The sequence below is a fragment of the Arvicanthis niloticus genome, chromosome 11 (genome assembly GCF_011762505.2).
Source record: "Arvicanthis niloticus isolate mArvNil1 chromosome 11, mArvNil1.pat.X, whole genome shotgun sequence".
Lineage (NCBI taxonomy): Eukaryota > Metazoa > Chordata > Mammalia > Rodentia > Muridae > Arvicanthis > Arvicanthis niloticus.
The window spans coordinates 36,024,228-36,045,203 of NC_047668.1; the positions used below are offsets into that span (position 1 = coordinate 36,024,228).

Consider the following 20,976-nt stretch of genomic DNA (forward strand, 5'->3'; position numbering starts at 1 on the left):
CACAAAGGTCAGGCTTATAAAAATGATGAATCTACACACTGAAGTTCTGAGTTACCATTCTCATCTTGTTTCTGAAAAAAAAAATGACATGGGAAAAATGCTCTTTTACAAACTACATTTTGAAACGGCAAAATTATGAATATGCATGATGCATATTTAAACATCACATCAGCTCTTAAGGGAGCATGTCTCTGAGTGGTGCATTTAATCATTTTTTGTTTATTTTTTATTCACTTATAATAATGAACACTTTAATGGGAAGGTTGAATGCGGTGCTCACCCATGTGTGATTTATTTTGATCCAGTAATACCAATGGCCACAGGGCTGTCTACCTTGAGGGACATCTGCATATCCTTTGTCCAGGCAAATAGGACTATAGGAAAGAGGATAGGAACAGCTTCTGGTTAAGTGAGTATTGTCTTTGAGTTAGGACAGCACTCTCTTGTAAACCCTGAGCACTTTGGCATTGGGAAGGGGTACAAAGGTCTCAGATATTTTGAATTGGGAAGATGCTGCAAGGACTACCATCTGCTGGTTGCAGAAGCAATGGAGGCCTAATTGTTCCAAAACCAAGCTTCCCATTAGCACTTTTATCCTACTTGTTTTCAGTTGATGTTCATTTGTCCAGCATTTTGTTGTTGTTCTCGTTCAATTCCAGTATCAGAGAGCTGGCTCTGGAGCTATGATCTGTTAAAGAGTCACACATCAGTGTTGGTTCTGTGAACAACACACTCTTGGCTAGTGGTCTGGCTTCAGTGGCTTGGCATCTAAGGACTTTGGCAGCATTTTGTGTGATGGGACAATTGCTAGGAAACCACCAGCTGATTAAAGACCTATGGATTCAGTGTCTCAAAGGCAACACAGAAAAGCCCTGTTCAAGTTTACAGCCTGAAACGACTAAGTGCATGGTCCACCAAAGAGAGCCAGATCTGACACTGCTGAGAACTCTATACACTTTTTTAAAAACTAGAAACATTTTCACTTTGAGATCATATATGTGAGTGTAAATTACAAATCATAACACATCATTCAAAAGTTAATAGTTATGAGATAGGATATGCAAAACCAACCAAAACACATATTCAAGTAAATTGATTAGGTAAATCTTCAATTCATTTCTGAAACAGAAACATCGAGGGAATGTAGTCCTGAGGAACAGAGGACCAATCACCAGTGTGTCTGCTTGACTGTCACACGAATCCATCCCACACTCATAATCATCTTATATTTTCTGCATGTAGACTAAAATTTAATTGAATTAAATCTGCATTTAAACTTAAATTATTCCCAGGAGTATAAAGTTAAATATTACCAGTGTGTGTCTTCAAGTATTTTCCTTTATATTCATGTGTTCACGTTGTACACCAGAGGAAAACACAGAATCAGAACCCACAACAGACTGTAAGGTCTATTGCCACCCAAGGCAAGGGAAGCTCAGTGTCTAAGTAGAGACCTGTGGGATCATTCCATAGTGGAAGTGCTTGGCTTCTTAGCTGAAGCAGTTTCCTCTTCAACACAAATGTCTCTATTTGCTTACCCACAGGTAAGCACACTGGATTGGGGACGAGCAGAACGTGCCTATAACCTCTGTGAGGTGCTGTTTAAAGTTCACAAGGTAGGTACCTTGGCAATTAGATGCTTCATAGAGACAAGATGCCCTTCAGAAGGGAAGGAACAATGTGTTTATTGAGGGATATTTTGAGATAGTAAGATGAGCCTTTCTCATTCTCCCAGCTCTTCCAGTCCAGTGATGTTGCCATGCTATTGCTTACTAAGGTGGATGGATGGATGGATGCTTGGATGGATGGATGGACGGATGGATGGGTGTTTGGATGAATGAATAGATGGATGAGTGGTGGCATCGGTGGTGGTAGTAGTGGTGGTGGTGGTGGTGGTGGTATGTGTGTCTGAATGTCCACACTCTTGAATATGCAGAGGCAAAGAGAATATACTAGGTCTCTCATTCTTTCTACCTAACTCCCTTGATACAGGGTCTCTCACTGAACCTGTAGGTAGACTAATAGCAAACACCAGCAATCTCCTCTATGTCCCTAACTATGTTGGGGTTCCTGATACACAGGGGCATCCTACAGGTGTGGGAGATTTGAACTCAGGTTCTCTTGCTTGTGCAGCAAGCACTCCTATCTCCCAATCTAACATCTCATACCTGTTGAGAATTATTTTAGTAATCAAATTCAAATTTGTGACCTGGACTGGACAGGGCAGAAAAACAAGTAAGGCAATTCTATCCAATTAGAGGGAAGTTTGAAAGATAATGAAGAGGGAGGGTTAACCAGAGCAGACACATGATGCTGTCAGAATTGCCCAATGTATTTAACAGTTCTGATATAGTGGGTCCATAGCCAGGAAATCACTTTTCCCACTTGGAATGTGTCATCACTGACAAGGACTCAGTGTAAGGGACACAGGCTTAGCTTGAGTGACTCTTTGTGAGTCCTATCTGTTTCCTCTGCTGTACTGACATGCTGGGAATAATGAATGGAATCCATATGTACATAGGAACCAAGGTGAGTTCCCTGGACACATAGGATTTCACTGAAATCCAGGCTTCTCTGTTTTAGAGGGAATTCTCTTAGTTATATTGTTAGAAGCTTTGTTGTGTCATTTGCTTGTTTGGGTTTTTTTGTTTGTTTGGTTGGTTGGTTGGTTGGTCTGGCTTTGTTTTTTGTTTTGTTTTGTTTTGCTTTTAATGGATCCTTATGTATCCCAGACTGGTCTCAAATTCATTCTATATTTGAGGGTGGCTTTGGACTAACCCCTCTGCCCCTGTCAACCAAGTACTGGTATGATGGTAGGCCCTTGATCAATGTGGGAAAAAGCTTGCTAGGTGTGACACTACCACATCCTTCATGTCTCTTGTGTCATGAACCATAGTTTCCAGATCTTCAAGGCCCAGACAGTGCACTGTGAGGATTCTCAATCTCTGCATTGTGGTCATCTGGAGGGAGCTTTACCAAAGACAAAGGATCTAATTTTACACGGTGTGAGATGTGACTCCGACATCTGAATTCACTTTACAGAAGCATCCTCAGAATGTTGCTATGCGGCCAGATCTGTTAATTACCACTCAGTCCTTCATAGTCTATTCAGAAACAACTCTTTATAACTAAATTACATTGTATTGAAGCCGTTATTTAGAGTTATTAACTATCAAGCTAGATGTGTTATGTCTTAGTGATCAAAGTTACTGTCATCTTAGTACTGTTAGCATAACAATGTAAACACAGTTGCTATGATGAATTCATTAATGAGGGTGTTCGTGGTCTCCATTTATACCTCTTGGCTCAGTTAAGTACCATCTCTTTCTTATTCCCTGCCTCTAGTTAAGGTTTATTCATTCAGCTGTGAACTCACTCACTACAATTTATGGCTGAAAAGGAGAAAGAACAAGGGTATACTTTTGACTGCAATGGAGAGATAACACTGGATAACAATTCCCCTCACAATTCAGCAGTTATAACAACCCCACTATTCTGCAGCCCTGGGCATGAACTTCTCTTTAGAAACATTGAGCCCAGCCCCTCTGAAGAGCCAGTGTAGGTTTTTCTCAGTTTCTTGGGTTTATGCTAAACAAGGGTCTCAAAGGTTTTTATATTTAAAATAACATTTCAAAAAAGTAGTAAGAGTTTTTGAGGAAAGGCTAGCCTCCAATGATCAGAGCCTGGGGATAGCTTATATACAATATTTTTATGGGTCATTTTTATATCTATATTGGGGGTTGGGATGGACTGTTCCAGAAGCCTCCTTTAGTAGTCCCTGTTGCCAGCTTCCATACCCCTCATCTGGAGGGAGGGCCAACTGTGACATCCAAGTCACTGTAGCTAAGCTTGATGAGCTTGACTGACATGAAGAATCCCAGCGGGGGTGTGTTTTAAACAAGTACATCAAAGACACTTTCTGAGGATATGGCTGCCTGTTATTAGGTGTGGATAGCCAAGTGAGTCTGTGATGGATCATCAGGCTATATCCAGTGCATGTCTCCCTGTTTTATTGATTCAATTGTTGTTCTGAAAACATTTCTAAAGCACTTTCCCCAATTTCTGGTCATAACACGGAGGATACCTCTGCCAGACCAGGCAAATACAACCCTCTTCCCAAAGGGTGGGATAGGTTCGGTAGTCTGGGCTCAACCCTCCAGTCCTGACCACTTTCCAATCCATACTGGTTTTCAGTTCTGGCTTTCAGATAACTACTGGCTGCAGGCAAACTTTTATCTTGGGCTCCAAGATTTTGACTGTGAAAACCCCAGGTCATACAGCTTCAGCATCCTGGCCAGCCATGGCAAGAGCCACATCTTCAGTGTGGAGCTGGGCAATGAGCTGGCCGTGTGGGAAAAGGCATTCCAAAGAGCAACTTTCATGGAAGTTCAGAGAACTGGGGTGAGTATGTTGTGGGACTCACACCTTTCTCACTAGCAGCCTTTGGGCAATGTCTAACACCTAGGGGGTGGAGTATAAGTAAGGATTTATTTCAGGAAAGAAAATGGTGAAAGGTGAATGATTTTCATCTAAGTTGCCATGTCAGAGCAATCATCCATGCTGAGCTGGGCCTTCATTAATAAAGAGAGCTGTCTGTCACGGGCTCTTGCATCTAGGCTCATATCTGCATTCATATTTACTGTGAGGGAAGGGCTGAATCTATTTCCACCGCAGGACTCACCTGCTGCTGTAGGAGGAGCTTGCAGGCTGCAAAGCAGTAGACGTGGAGACAGCTCTAACCTACTCTGTATCACCTGGATGTGCAATATTTTAAGGCACTTAATGGCCTTTCCTCTCAGATTTAATGGCCCAAAGGAGAATGTGATATAGCAATGTGTCTGAATGGCTTTTCTGTTCTTGAAGACAGCAAATAAATCATCTACAAATTTAAATGTGTGTCCACTGAGCAGATAAGGGAGGAGGCATTATGGTCTCTTCATAGGATGTGTCCTGCTACAGAATGACAGAAAATAAATGAAGCAATGCACCAGACAAGGTCTGTCTCCTTGCCAAGGTTCTGGGATCATGACTAGCCTGGTGATGATGCTGAGTGTGATACAGAAACTAAAAGCAATTGCTTCATTTCCAGCATGAAAAGATTCTGTTTATTTAATACCTGTCATTTGGCTGCCCACATGCACATGGGTTCCGGGATGTACTGAGCCATTACTGAGGACTGATCAGCCTTTATAACTCATTACATGCAAAGTCTATTAGATCACTAAATGCCCTAACATCCAGACATCCACAGAAACAGAGATCTTCCTCTGAAGCCATCATTCACAGTATGGGGTAATTGGCTCCTAATCCTTGTTAGCATCTTAGAGCTGAGGCACCAACCTGGTGTCTCAATTTTTATAGAATATGACATTGGAGGGAAAGTCCACACCATTGGCTCTCCTCCCTCAAGCACTTACTAGATGTGATAACTTGTAGCTACCTAGAAATCATCTATACAGATAGCTCATGCCATCAGAAGGCAGCTTTGCGATGCTCCTTGTAGGAAGGAGACTTTGGGGCTACTTTGCTCTGACAGCAGTAGCACAGATTCTACTTTGGAGACACCTGGATGGCGCCCATCTGGCCACTGCTCTACAGAGCTTCAATCTAGGGACCTAAGACAACATAGTCAGGTGAGTACAGTCTCCCCAAGGACCAGTGACAGACAACCAGGAGATATGCTAAGATAAAGAAGAAGCTCAATTATGGAACTTGGTGTTGGAGGGAAGCTGGTGGGTACTGTGAGTTATTCAGTCTGATAAATAGTTGTGTCTGTGGTGTTGTTAGAAAGGAGAACTTCTCCCCACAAAGGACAGTAAGTTCTTATGTATGTTCATAACTTATGTATGTTCATTTTCTAGAAGAGGGTAAAGGTAACTGAGGGGCTGGAACTAACACAGTCATGACAGCTGTTCTCCAGATGTTGACAGTGTTCAGACAAGGAAGGAGAGAGAAAGAGGGAGAGAGAGAAGGAGAGGAGATAAGATTAAACTTGGAAGAGAGGAGACAAATTCTAAAAAAAATCCTATCATCATCAAGTCCTGAACTTTCACAGGTCTTTCATAGTTTGTGAAGAAAGGAGGAAGGATGGCCCAGAAACTCTGGAGAGTCTAAAGACTCCATTTTTACTTGATACTCTGCTCTAGAAACCTAGACACTCTTTTCAACAATGGCCCTGAAGCAGTTTTCAACATTGCTCTCTATCCAGGACGTGACTTAAAGTCCCTGAATTCCTGTGGTCCCTCTGAGAAACAGGTAGACAAGAGAAGGGATAGATGCCATTCTGATTTTCAGGCAAGCTCGTCTCTCGACATCCACTTCCTCTTTCAGTAAACTTGCTCACAATTGTTCTCCAAACTATAGCATGATTCTTGAAAGTGACATGTTCTCACACATAGATGTGCCACAGACTACCCTAGAATCCCATACATACTTTATGTTAGGCCTCCTGCATTCCACACCCCACACTTGGCTTTTAAATGTGCAGAGAAGGCAACATCGATTTCCTTTCTGCTTCTCTGCACATAAGGACTTTATGGATTTTTCACAACCACCTAGAAATTAAATTATAGTGGTAGAGCCTAAGAGTTCCTATGCTATATGCCCCATTCTAATAAGACATACCGCCTCCCTAGAGACAGAATAAAATTATAGGAGGCACTTCATAACCAGTATATCTCAGATACAGTAAGTACCAGTCTCCTCTGATGATTGACAACGCTGCATTTATTTCCTCCATGTCCATCTCTACTTTTTCTTGCTTATGTATACTGACTTGAATCCTGTGCCAACCCAGGGTTCACCATGTTAAGTCTGGGTGATGTGCACGATGTAATGTTGATATCATTGGTTCATCTTCCCTGTGGCAGCTGTGGGTTCATTTTTCTGCATACGTTAGCTACTTCATCACCTCTATAGAAAGACTTCTGAATGGTGCCTTTTGTCCCTCATGGATTCAGGGTACATTTCTACAGATAAGATCTTCTATATCTTGCCCACATGGATAAGATATTGTACAAAAAAAGCCTAAGATTCATAACAGTAAGTCGAGGCTTCTCACTGACCAGTCTCTTCAAGTTACACTGTTTTAATGTGATATTGTTTTAAATAATATTCATATTACAGATAGCCAAAATTATTAAAGCCTCATTGTCACTCAGAAACGTCTAACCTTTTCCATGGGTCCACTTTCTCCATTACTGCTTCCCAAATTCCTATGAAAATGCCAAGGTTGTAGCCTCCAAACTGCCTTCCCATATATGCCAGAATATTTTTATTAAAATATATATCCATTACTTTGTGCATATTGTTCTAAAGTTTGAAATGTTTTTATGTATCTTTTCCGGCATCAGTTCCTCTAATCAGCATTTCATTAGCAACTAAAATGGAAAGAAAATATGTTTTATAATAACATAGAGCCAGCAAGTGTAAAATATGTCTAATAGGTTGCTATTGGCCACAAGTAACAGGACACATACTGCCAGCAGCAGTGAGAAGAAGAGGTAGCCTCAGTGATGCCACTTTCCTAGGCTTCAGATTTGGATGTATTTTCTGGGTAACTACTCAACACATTGCCTCTCAGAAGCAAAACGTTTTCTTATGAATGCTTAGTGGACAAGGAAACAGTGACATAAAATTCAGATCTCTTCAGACTGATTCTGCCATCTTATAACAGGAGCTCATCAGGTCAGACAACTATATAGGGAACACCATCTGCTAAAGGATCTCTGCCACTAGCCTTGGGCCCAAGAGTTTTGTCTAAACAGTGCCACTTACACCCAGCTACAAGCCTTTGTTCATGGTTGTAGGGACAGCTATGTGCATATCCTGTCTCTGTATCAGAGCCCTTGTGGTGGAGTTTGTTTTCAGCACCATCACCGCCACCGCCACCGCCATCCCACTCCAGCAGATGAAACAGGCTAATCTACACAGCTCCCTGCTGGAGCGTAGCTCTCACCTTTGAATGAACGGAAGACAGCCGAGTCCTGTGTGAAGCCTTTGTGGGGCAGTGAGTGGCAAGGCTCAGAGTGCATGAAGATCAAGGTCTTGGTGGTGACATTTGATGCTCTGAGATCATTATTCTTGTGCTTCACATCAAAGGCCCTCTGCTGCCCGTGGGAACTGACTGCATGATGTCTCTAGGAGGGAAACATTTTCTCGAAGAGGCTTTGCATATCTACCTGATCGCCAGTGCTTGGCAACCCCCCCACCCCACCCCACCCCCGTTGTACCCTAGCATCACCATACAAGCATTGATGTGGTTGGTGGGGCACCATTTATTCTATATGCACTTGTCCACTCTCAGTGGTTCCATGCAAAACAGAAAGGAAGTAAGTAGTCACACATAAAAGGGGTGTAGCCTCTGTGATTAATGTCGTCAAAGGTCACACTTTTCCCATTATTCAGAATCCTCTGAAGGTCCACCTGACTCCAGCTGTGCAGATGAATGATTCCTCCCAGGCTGCTTGCACATAGGGAATCTGGAATAATGTGGAGACCAGCAAGCCTGGTATTCAGGAGAAGCTTTTGGGTCTTTTCCTTTGTAAAACCTAGCCCTGTGTAGTCAGGAGAGCATTCATGGACAGACTAGAGATAAGTAGGATACTTACACTAGTTTATCCTTCTATAAGTAGAACACAGGACAGGGCCCAGGCATTGTGACAGTGACAAGATGTATGTCCTAATTCTAGAGTTATTTAAAAGCAGAGAGGGCTGATTTGGGGACAGTCATTACCAGCTCACTTGTCAGGAATTCTCAGAGGAGAATGTGTGGCAAATGATTGACTCCAGAAGAAGAAAGGAGGAAGAAGACGAGAAAGAGGAGGAGGAGGAAGAAGAGGAGGAGGGGGAGGAGCAGAGGGAGGAGAAGGAGAAAGAAGAAGAGAAGAAAGAGGGGAGGAGGAGGAGAAAAAGAAGAAGAGGAGGAAGAGAAGAAAAAAGAAGAGCCTACCTATAAAGTTGAAGAAGCTGAAGTCTCCGCTATTAGCAAATTGAACTATGTCCCAGGCTTGTCAGGGTCTTCAATGTACACTAGTACCTACCATAGGTCAGTGGTGCCCCGGTCACCTAGACATTCAAGAAAGTGCTCAAAACAGCTGCATTTATAACAACTGAAATCTGCAACAACTCAAAAACCATGTTAATCAATTAAAAAACGTATTCATGGATGGAAGGGGATTCATCCATTGGATTGCATGTGACAACAGAGACAACAGCAAATCACTTGTGTGGGCTCTGTGAAGACACCAGGAAAGGAACTGGTGATGTTTCTCACATTGGGAACTACAGCATGAATTTTGCAGTGAAGTTGGCTACAACGACACAGTGGAGTCCTGGAGGAGGATCCCTGTCCTCTGAAGACATGAAGCAGGAGCTCAGTACCAAGGCAACCCAGAACTACATTGTTATGGATAAGTTTCCAAACATCATATGTTCTCCACCCCTTTACCATACTCCAGGTAACCTCACTTAGGACAAACCCACAGAATGACCAGAGAATCACAGGGCAGGGATGCACACTGGGAATACTGGTAAGACCTGCTTTTACCTACTACTGACTGTCTTCTCTGCTCTAGCCTCCATATCTAGGTCCTCATTCATTCTTCAAGTATTAATTCTTTTTTTCTTGCTTACACCCTCTTCCTCCAAATTAGATGTCTTCTGTCACCAGAGAAAACAAACATTAAATAGCCATCAGTAATTACTCTTCAGTAATGGGCAAATAAGCCCAAGTGAAAATCTGAGGGTGGGTGAGGTACAGGAATTAAAAGTTCAGTGTGTGAGTTGTTCTGCCACCACTGGAGTCTGCACTTCTCTAGTTTCTTTATTTGCATTGTCTTAGGCAAGGTGGTGAATCTTTGATCCTTTCTGCCTGATGGGTTCTCTGATGAGCTACCCATAGTGTATGGTAGCAGGGAACAGCAGCTGACTGACCACTTCCTTCGGGAAGTATTCCCACCTTGTAGGCAAAAGGGACAGACAGGGGAGAGCTGGGTTTGACCACCACAGGTAGCATGAGGTTAGAGGGCAGTATACTTTCTCCACATCATATCTGCATATCTAAGATAAGATACTGTGCAAGTACCTGGGGGACATAGGCATTTGCTGACCTGACATTATTGATTTGAGTTTGTCAGAGGATGGGAACAAAAACCTGCCTTTCTTTTGCATGTTGTTTCTAAAGCGATTACTATTTATCTCTTGAGTGATACCAGTAATTTAGCTAATTAACGTTTAAAATGCAGTTCACGTTAGTATATGCAAAATACAATTTCCTAAGTGCTTCCATTAATTTCCCAGATAATATTTGGAAAAATCTCAAACTTGGAGCTATTTCAAAACCCACTGTTGGTAAGAGAATTCTAATACCACATGACTCCTACAAATATGTTTCCTTGTTTATTCTTATAGAAAAAAAAAAAGAACCAATGAGACACTGAACAGAATACTAAAGGGTGGTTGGGCTAGATTAATGGGATGATTAAAAGATCATCACCGCTTTGTGACCAAAAGCAATTAAGTTTTCATTTATTTTAATTTTGTACACAAAATGGAGTACCTCGGTTCTGGCTTGCTGAGCTGTTTATAGAAGTAGCTTATTAGCCAGGCTTTTATTTTAATTTAAAACCATCAATGTGATGCCCATTACTCTTGAAATGGTATTTTGTTCCTCTCTACCATTCTCCTGTTGCTTCACAGACCACAGAACAGACCCTGAGGTTGCCTCCTTCTTAAAAGTTCCATATGAATCCACATTGAAATGAGCCTTTCCTGTTACTCACTTGCTTGAACATTCTCTGTGACATACTCTTCGCCATTAAGGGAACATTGACTTCATAGGGATGTTATTTGATACACATTCTTAAACTTTTTCTTAAAAATCTGTGCTGGCTAGGTGGCTCAGGAAGCAAAGTACATGTCAGACAAGCCTGAGGACCTGGGTTTAAATCCCCAACTCCATCTCAAGGAAATGAGAGATGTATCTGCCTAAACTCATTCTTTATTCTCTAATTCTAAGCCTTTGCATAATTTTTATTGAATATTTTCTATGGATATTACATTTCAGATGTTATCCCCTTTCCCCATTCCCCCACCCACCCAGAAACCACCTATCCCATCTCCCCTCCTGCTGCTTCTGTGATGATGTGCCCCCACCCATACACCCACTCCCACCTCTCCACTCATGAATTCTCCCACACTGGGGCATCCAGCCTTCACAGGATCAAGGACTTCCTCTCCCATCTTTGCCCAACAAGGCCATCCTCCCCTACATATAAAGCTGGGGCCATGGGTCCCTCCATATGTGCTCCCAGGCTGGTGGTTTAGACCCTGGGAGCTCTGGTTGGTTGGTATTGTTGCTCTCCTCATGGGGCCACAAACCCTTTCAGCTCCTTCAGTCTTCTCTCTAATTTCCCCATTGAGAAACCCATGATCAGTTCAATGGTTAGCTGTGAGCATCCGCCTCTGTATATGTCAGGCTCTGACAAACTTCTAAGGAGACAACTATATCAGTCTCCTGTCAGCATGCACTTCCTGGCATCCACATCAGCCTCTGCCTTTGTGACTGCACATGGGAAGGATACCCAGGTGGAACATTCTGTGGATGGCCCCTCCTTTAGTTTCTTTCCCACACTTTGTCTCCATATTTGCTCCCATGAGTATTTTGTCACTCCTTCTAAGAAGGAGTGAAGCACCCACATTTTGGTCTTCCTTCTTCATGAGCTTCATGTGGTCTGTGAGTTGTATTTTGGATATTTTGAGCTTTTGGGCTAACATCCAATTATCAATGAATACATACCATGTGTGTTCTTTTGTGGTTGGGTTTCCTCACTCAGGATGATATTTTCTAGTTCCATCCATTTGCCTAAGAATTTCATGAATTCATTGTTTTTAATAGCTGAGTAATACTCCATTGTGTAAATATACTATATTTTCTGTATCCAATCCTCTGTTGAAAGACATCTGGGTTCTTTCCAGCTTCTGGCTATTATAAATAAGGTTGCTATGAACATAGTGGAGCATGTGTCCTTGTTGTATGTTGGAGAATCTTCTGGGTGTATGCCCAGGAGTGGTATAGCTGGGTCCTCAGGTAATGCTATATCTAATTTTCTAAAGAACCACCAGACTGATTTCCAGAATGGTTGTATCAGCTTGCAATCACACAAAAAATGGAGGAGTGCTTTTCTTTCTCCACATCCTCTCCAGCATCCGCTATCACCTGAATTTTTGATCTTAGTCATTCTGACTGGTGTGAGGTGGAATCTCAGGGTTGTTTTGATTTGCATTTCCCTGATGACTAAGGATGCTGAACATTTCTTTAGATGCTTCTTGGCCATTTGAGTTTCCTCAGTTGAGAATTCTTTGTTTAGCTCTGTACCCCATTTTAATAGGGTTATTTGGTTGTCTGAAGTCTAATTTCTTCAGTTCTTTGTATATATTGGATATAAGCCATATTGGATGTGGGATTGGTAAAGATCTTTATCCAATCTGTTGGTTGCCATTTTGACCTATTGACAGTGCCCTTTGCTTTACAGAATGTTTGTAATTTTATGAGGCCCCATTTGTCAATTCTTGGTCTTAGCGCATAAGCCATTGGTGTTCTGTTCAGGAATTTTTTTTTTTCCTGTGCCCATGTTTTCCTGGCTCTTCCACACCTTCTCTTCTATTAGTTTCAGTGTATCTGGTTTTATGTGAAGGTCCTTTATCCACTTGGACTTGAGCTTTGTACAAGGAAATACGAATGGATCAATCTGCATTCTTCTACATGCTGACCTCCAGTTGAACCAGCACCATTTGTTGAAAATGCTGTCCTTTTTCCACTGGATGGTTTTAGTTCCTTTGTCAAAGATCAAGTGACCATAGGTGTGTGGGTTCATTTCTGGGTCTTCAGTTCTATTCCATTGATCTTCCTGCCTATCTCTGTATCAATACCATGCAGTTTTTTATCACTGTTGCTCTGTAGTACAGCTTTAGGTCAGGGATGGTGATTCCCAAAAAGTTCTTTTATTGTTGAGAATAGTTCTTGCTATCCTGTGTTTTTTGTTATTCCTGATGAATTTGCAAAATACTCTTTCTATCTTGATGAAGAATTGAGTTGGAATTTTGATGGAGATTGCATTGAATCTATAGATTGTTTTTGGCAAGATTTTTTACTATATTGATCCTGCCAATCCATGAGCATGGGAGATCTTTCCATCTTCTGAGATCTTTGATTTCTTTCTCCAGAGACTTGAAGTTCTTGTCATACAGATCTTTCACTTGCTTGGTTAGATTCACACCAAGGTGTTTTATATTATTTGTGACTATTGTGAAGGGTGTCATTTCCCTAATTTCTTTCTCAGCCTGTTTATCCTTCGAGTAGAGAAAGACTACTGATTTGTTTGAATTAATTTTATATCTAGCCACTTTGCTGAAGTTCTTTATCAGGTTTAAGAGTTCTGGTGGATGCTTTGGGGTCACTTAAGTATATTATCATATAATCTGCAAATAGTGATATTTTGACTTCTTCCTTTCCTATTTGTATCCCTCTGACTTCCTTTTGTTGCCTAATTGCTCTGGCTAGGATGTCCAGTATTATATTGAATAGGTAGGGAGAGAGTAGGCAGCCTTGTCTAGTCCCTGATTTTAGTGGAATTGTTTCAAGTTTCTCCCCATTTAGTTTGATGTTGGCTACTGGCTTGCTGTATATTGCTTTTACTGTGTTTAGGTATGGGCCTTCAATTCCTGGTCTTTCTAGGACTTTTGCCATGAAGGAATGTTAAATTTTGACAAATGCTTTCTCAGAATCTAGTGAGATGATCATGTGCATTTTTCCTTTTAGTTTGTTTATATAGTGGATTGTGTTGATGGATTTCCAAATATGGAACCATCCCTGAATTACTGGAATAAAGCCTACTTGATCATAATGTGTTTGTGGATTCAGTTTGTGAGAATTCTACTGAGTATTTTTGCAGCAATATCCATAAGGGAGACTGGTCTGAAGTTCTCTTTTTTTTGTTGTGTCTTTGTGTGGTTTAGGTTGTGGCTTCATAGAATGAATTGGGTAGTATTCCTTCTGTTTCTATTTTGTGGAATAGTTTGAAGAGAATTGGTATTAGGTCTTCCTTAAAGGTCTGATAGAATTCTGTACTAAAACCATCTAGTCCTGGGCTTTTTTGGTGGGGAGACTTTTAATGACTGCTGTTATTTCTTTAGGGGTTATGGGACTGTTTAGATGGTTTATGTGCTCCTGATTTAACTTTAGTACCTGCTATCTGTCTAGAAAATTGTCCATTTCATCCAGATTTGTTGAGTATAGGCTTTTGTAGTAGGATCTGATGATTTTTCTAATTTCCTCAGTTTCTGTTGTTATGTCTCCCTTTTCCGTTCTGATTTTATTAATTTGGATACTGTCTCTGTGCCCTCTGGTTAGTATGGCTAAGGGTTTATGTAACTTGTTGATTTTCTCAAAGAACCAGCTCCTGGTTTTGTTGATACTTTGTATAGTTCTTTTTGTTTCTACTTGGTTGATTTCAGCCCTGAGTTTGATTATTTCCTGCCTTCTACTCCTTTTGGGTGTATTTGCTTCTTTTTGTTCTAGAGCTTTCAGGTGTGCTGTCAAGTTGCTAGTGTATGCTCTCTCCAGTTTCTTTTTGTAGGCACTTAGAGTTATGAATTTTTCTCTTAGCACTGTTTTCATTGTGTCTCACAAGTTTTGGTATGAAGAACCTTCATTTTCATTAAATTCAAAAACATCTTTCTTTATTTCTTCCTTGACCAAGTTATCACTGAGTAGGGCGTGGTTCAGTTCCCATGTGTATGTGGGCTTTCCATTGTTTTTGTTATTATTAAAGACCAACCATAGTTCCATGGTGATCTGATAGGATGCAAGGGATTATTTTAATTTTTTTTCTATCTGTTGAGGTCTGTTTTGTGACCAATTATATGGTCTATTTTGGAAAGGGTACCATGAGGTGCTGAGAAAAAGGTCTATTCTTTTGTTTTATGATGAAATGTTCAATAGCTACCTATTAAATCCATTTGATTCATAACTTCTGTTAGTTTTGCTGTGTCTCTGTTTAGTTTCTGTTTCCATTATCTGTCCATAGCTGAGAGTGGGGTATTGAAGTCCCCCACTATTATTGTATGAAGTGCAATTTGTTCTTTGAGCTTTAGTAAGGTTCTTTTATGACTGTGGGTGCCCCTGCATTTGGAGCATAGATATTCAGAATTGAGAGTTTATCTTGGTTGATTTTTCCTTTGACCAGTATATTTTTTATAACTTTTTTTTATAACTTTTGGTTGAAAGTTGATTTTATTCAATATTAGAATGGCTACTCCAGCTTGTTTCTTGGGACTATTTGCTTGGAAAATTGTTTTCCATCCTTTTACTCTGAGGTAGTGTCTGTCTTTGTCACTGAGGTACATTTCCTGCATGCAGCAAAATTCTGGGTCCTATTTACGCATCTAGTCTGTTAGTCTATGTCTTTTTCTTGGGGAATTGAGTTCATTGATGTTAAGAGGTATTAAGGGAAAATGATTGTTGCTTCCTGTTATTTTTGTTATTAGAGATGGAATTATGTTTGTGTAACTATCTTCTTTGGGGTTTGTTGGAAGATTACTTTCTTGCTTTTTGTAGGTTTCCCTCCTTGTATTGGAGTTTTCTATCTATTATGCTTTGTAGGGCTGGATTTCTGGAAAGGTATTGTGTAAACTTCATTTTGTCATGTAATATCTTGGTTTCTCCATCTATAGTGATTGAGATTTTTGCTGGGTATAGTAGTCTGGGCTGGCATTTGTGTTCTCTTAGGGTCTATATGATATCAGTCCAAGATCTTCTGGCTTTTATAGTCTCTGGGGAGAAGTCTGGTCTAATTCTTATAGGTCTGCCTTTATATGTTACTTGACCATTTTCCCTTACAGCTTTTAATAATTTTTTCTTTGTTTTGTGCATTTGATGCTTTGGTTATTATCTGATGGGAGGAATTTCTTTTCTGGACTAATCTATTTGGAGTTCTGTAGGCTTCTTGTATGTTCATGGGCTATCTCTTTCTTTAGGTTAGTAAAGTTTTCCTCTCTAATTTTGTTGAAAATATTTGCTGGCCCTTTAAGTTGGGAATCTTCACTCTCATCTATACCTATTATCCTTAGGTTTGGTCTTCTCACTGTGTCCTGGATTTCCTGGATGTTTTGGGTTAGGAGCTTTTTGCATTTTCCATTTTCTTTGGCAGTTGTGTCAGTGTTTTCCATGGTATCTTCTGCACATGTAGTTCTCTCATCTATCTTTTGTATTCTGTTGGTGATGCTTACATCTATGGTTCCTGATCTCTTTCCTAGGTTTTCTATCTCCAGGGTAGTCTCCCTTTGAGATTTCCTTATTGTTTCTACTTCCATTTTTAGATTCTGGATGGTTTCGTTTAATTCCTTCACCCATTTGTTTGAGTTTTCTTGCAATTCTTTAAGGGATTTTTGTGTTTCCTCTTTAAGGGCTTCTACCTGTTTACCTGTGTTTTCCTGTATTTCTTTGAGTGAGTTAATTATGTCCTTCTTAAAGTTCTCTATCATCATCATGAGAAGTGATTTTAAATCTGAATCCTGCTTTTCAGGTGTGATGGGGTGTCTAGGACTTGCTATGGTGGGAGAACTGGCTTCTGATGATGCCAGGTAACCTTGGTTTCTGTTGCTTATGTTCTTGCACTTGCCTTTCGCCATCTGGTTATCTCTAGAACTACCTGCCCTCACTGTCTCTGAGTTGAGCCTGTCTCTCCTGGATTCTTTTTTTTTTTTTCTTTGTACTGTTTACTTGTTTTTTTATTGAATATTTTATTTACATTTCAGATGCCATTCCCTTTCCCCATTTCCCCTCCCTAGAAAACCCCTATCCCATGCCCCCTTTTCCTTTTTGCTTTTATACATTTTTTTTAATGTTAATCAAAGGCTTTATAAGTTTGGTAATGCTCAATCAGAAGTGTAACACAATACCCAACCTAGATATATAAACTATCTTTGACTGGTAGAGACACGTGAACATCTGCCTCCATGTCCCCCCTCTCTTTCTCTCTCTTTCTCTCTCTCACCACCTAGCTTCTCCTCTCCTTCTTCTCCTCCTCTCCTTATTCCTTCTCTTCCTCTCGGTACTCCTCCCACCTTAGCTCCTCCTACATATCACCCTTCCTGTTAAAATAAAACTTTTCTCTCAAAATACAATTAAAGCATAATTATGCCAATTTGTACCAGTGAGGTACAAGATAGTCCTAATACCCAGTCCATCATTTTGTTGACTAACCAGAACCTCTGTCATCTCTCCTAACTAAAACACTTAGTTCTGAGCCTGGCTTTTTTCTTGGCTTTAGAATGAATGTCAGCTGAAAGCCATCCACTCAAATCTTTTCTCTCAAAGTAAATAGCCAGGATTGGCTATGAGGCTGTAAGTTTTCAACCCCATCAGAAATCCAGAATGACTGAGTTAACTGAAATTATGGGAAGCACAAAGCATAGCTTCTAAAACTTAGTCAATTTATAGAGACTGCTGAACACCTGGACAGTCCCTATACTACAAACCGTGGAGCATCTGATCTTCAGCCTTCTGGCCCAGGATCATCTGACAGACCTTAGTGCTGCAGAATTATTAAGGGCTGATTACTCTGTCTTGGCAGATATAGTCAGTCGACTGTTCTGCAAGTGTGTCCTTTTCTGGACAGTAATTTGTCTGTAGATGGAAAGAGGCAATTCTTGCCTAGTGGCTGTCTCACCACAACTGGAGTAACTCCAAAGATGCTCAACTTCTTCTTAGAATACCCCTACCCCTCTTCTAATATCTCAACGCCCATAATCAGCTTGAAGAAGTTAATGAAGAGTCAGCGCCCCTATTCCCTGGGCTTGGGGACTAAGGTGGTTAATATTGGGCTGTCTTTCTAGGGAAAAGTAGTGGTTTTGTTGGAACAGGAAAGATTTGCTAGGATTTATTTCATAGCCACAACCTATTGGTAGAAATCTGTATAATTATTATCAAGATGAAGTTATAATTTCTTAAATGGTACAAAATTTACTTTGATTTCAAATTTAAGGTTTTCATTAGTACGAGCTTCTTATTGATATAAAAGTGAGATGAATATTGTTACTCTCATAGGCATTGTGCCTGTATAACACATTTAGGAATACAAGGCTTAGACCCAGTCCTTCTTTAACTTTTTTAACTGATTTAAGATGGTTAGCCTGTAAGTTAAGGGACTATAGCAAATTCATGGCTCTGAGTTTGTTGTTAGGCTGTTTTCTATATTTTCTTTAGAAATAGCTGAGAGGAGTTAACAAACAACAGTCCAGATTACCTTACATGGATAGTTGGTTTTCAAAACGTCAGAAGTCCACAGAATTGATGTTAGAAAAGTTTCTGTATTCATGTTCGTTTTGATTAGAGACTTGTCTGCTCCTGACAGTCTCTCCTGTATTCTTGCTTGTATCAGAACTCCTCAGAGTCCATCTGTCTCTGTGATCTTATGATCCTGGGATCCTGGGTAGAAGACCTCCTGAAACTCAGGCTGCCTCTGGGATTCTGAAATACTCTGATCCTGGGTGTTTTAGAGCTCCTGAGAATCCAGCTTCCTCAACTCCTCTGAGTGCAGAGTATTCTCTAGGATGGGTCAGGATATGGTGTCTTCTGGGGAGCAGACCAACTAGGAGTCTGACCCAGCAGAAAAGACCAAGTGAGGGGTGGAAGGGGAGTGATATTCTGGAGGGCAAGGTTTGGGTAGGTGATGGGTCCTGAGTGCCCTAGGCTCCCAGCTGCAGCTCTGGGACATAGGGTTGTGGGGGTGGGATTCTTACCTAGTGCTCTGAGTACAGTGGTTCCTCTAGGATGGGTCAGGCTGTGGTGTCTTCACAGGAGCAGACCAGCTAGTAGTATATTGCAGTCTTATAGAACCCATTAAAGTCAGATATTCACAGTTTGTAGCTATCTACCACTGTTTGCATATAGAGGTATAGTCTGTCATGATGGTAGAAGTATGTGGGAGGTCATGTTGACCACACCCTACTCATTCTCTGAGCTTAATTTATAACCTCCACTGATATTATCAGATATGTCTCATGCTAATGGTTCCTGAAAGGAGAGCCCAGGAGAGGCGAGCCCAGCTCCCGTTCCTCCTGTCAAGCCAGTGAGCAATGCAGGAATGCATATCCATGAAGACATTTAGCAGCGGCTGCCCCTCCTGATGTTTGCACATAGGAGTTAGACTTGAATTGTGTTTATGTTTGCCCAACACAAACACCTCCTTTAGGAAACTATTTGGAAAAGGCAAATATGAAATGTAAAGCAACAGAGATCGAGATGAGGATACGGTGTATATTCAGCCAACCTCAAGAGTGAAATAAGATAATGGATTTACTAACAATCACAGGAAATGGAAATATCCTGACAGACTGGGCAGGAGAGCTTTGGGATCATTGCCACAGGAGTTACCCTGTGTGTTGCAGCTTACCTGGCACTAGGGTGTTCTCTCCCACAGCTCTGTGGGTTGGTGGTCTGGGATGGGTTTATAGAGCCACACCCAGCTACTGGTAGAAAAGTTTCATCCCATACCTCTGTACTGGCTCTGTTCTGTCCATGAAGCCAGGAACAGGTCTGTTCTGGATGCAGGTTTTCTGTGATGAGGGCTCAGGAGGTTTGACTGTTATCCCAGATTCTTTTTATGAAGGTCTTTTTTTCACCTGTCAAACTTGAAGAACCCCTTTGGCCACTGAAGGAAATAGCCCAAAGTCCTAGGCATTACTAGGTGGATATTTAGAGGTCATGATGCTGCTGACCCTGGCCTCAGCATCTTCTGAGGCTTGACTATTATTGAATGTAGAGTTTCGGGCTTAACTTAAGCTAACCAGTGTGTGTATATGTATGTGGTGTGTGTGTGTGTGCATGTTTGTATGTGTGGTGTTTTGTGTGTGTATGTGGTGTTTTGTATGTGTATGTGTGTATGTGTATGGTATTTGTATGTTTGTGTGATACGTTTGTGTGTGCGTGTTCATATATGGTGTACACAGCTCAAACTAGGTATATAGTGGCCAAGCTTGTCTCCTGTTGCCAGGAAGCAGCTGTTTCCAACACGATTTTTTTCTTGTGACTTTGTAGAAGAGCAAAGTTAGTCATTTCAAGAAGACCTTGGCCCTTGAGCAAAGTTACTTTGTTAGAATATTGATTGATGTTGCTGTTGCACTCACTCCCATGAGACTTTGACCCTAACCAAAAGAAGGAAATCCGGAACAGTTTTAACTATTCTAAAGCTCTTTGCTTGTGTGCTGATTTGCTAATCTGTTTAAGTTTTTGTTGTGTTCAGACATGAACTTGCTCTGCAGACTAAGGCTTAGCTGCCCCTTCCGTCTTTTGTCTACTCCCATGCATGCAAAGACAGCATGTAGAACAAAAGACAGCAGAGACTCTTCTGTAATGAGCTAGTCATTGACTATACTGCATGCAATATCTCTTCAGGTTTCCTAGCCTCCTCTTGGGCCTGCCCCATGACTGGCCACAGCCAGAAAGTGCTCAGACTCCCCATGCTCCAGCAAGAGTCTGAATAGACCCTGAGCACTGTGGTTAGAACATCCTCCAGTTAAAGGTACTACAGCCCTCTTGTCTCAGGCCTAGCATTCCTTATCCCTCATCACCTCTCCTCACGGTGCTGCTTGACTCTTCTCTGCCCATCCCCTGGCTGAGTCCTCCCTCCCACTGTTGGGCCCGTTCTATATGCACATAAAACTCATACCGTTTTCCCCAAATGTAGGAATGTGTCATTTCTGGACAGTGCCCCGTGGAGCTTCCTTGTCTCCTCCTAGACTACTAATCTCCAACCTCTCCCTGGATGCAGGCCCAGCACTATCTGTCTCAGTGGCTTCTGTCTGTCCAGTCTTTGATCTGAATGAATCCTGGGGCTTCTTTTCTTAGCACCAGGTAACCTGGTTCTCTTGACTTCATTGTTCCTTTTCCTTGTGCATCAGAATTGTATTCATAAC

At 41.2% G+C, this 20,976-nt stretch overlaps 1 protein-coding gene across 2 annotated transcripts in view; it reads left to right on the forward strand.

Moving 5' to 3' along the window:
- The window catches only part of Sntg2 (syntrophin gamma 2), a 190,311-nt gene that overhangs the window by 135,639 nt on the left and 33,696 nt on the right, over positions 1-20,976 (forward strand). For both annotated transcript variants that reach the window (XM_034514198.2, XM_076942023.1), the window contains 2 exons: positions 1,545-1,616; positions 4,195-4,401. In XM_034514198.2, the coding sequence (XP_034370089.1) occupies positions 1,545-1,616; positions 4,195-4,401 (279 nt within the window). The remainder of the gene's footprint in view (positions 1-1,544; positions 1,617-4,194; positions 4,402-20,976) is intronic.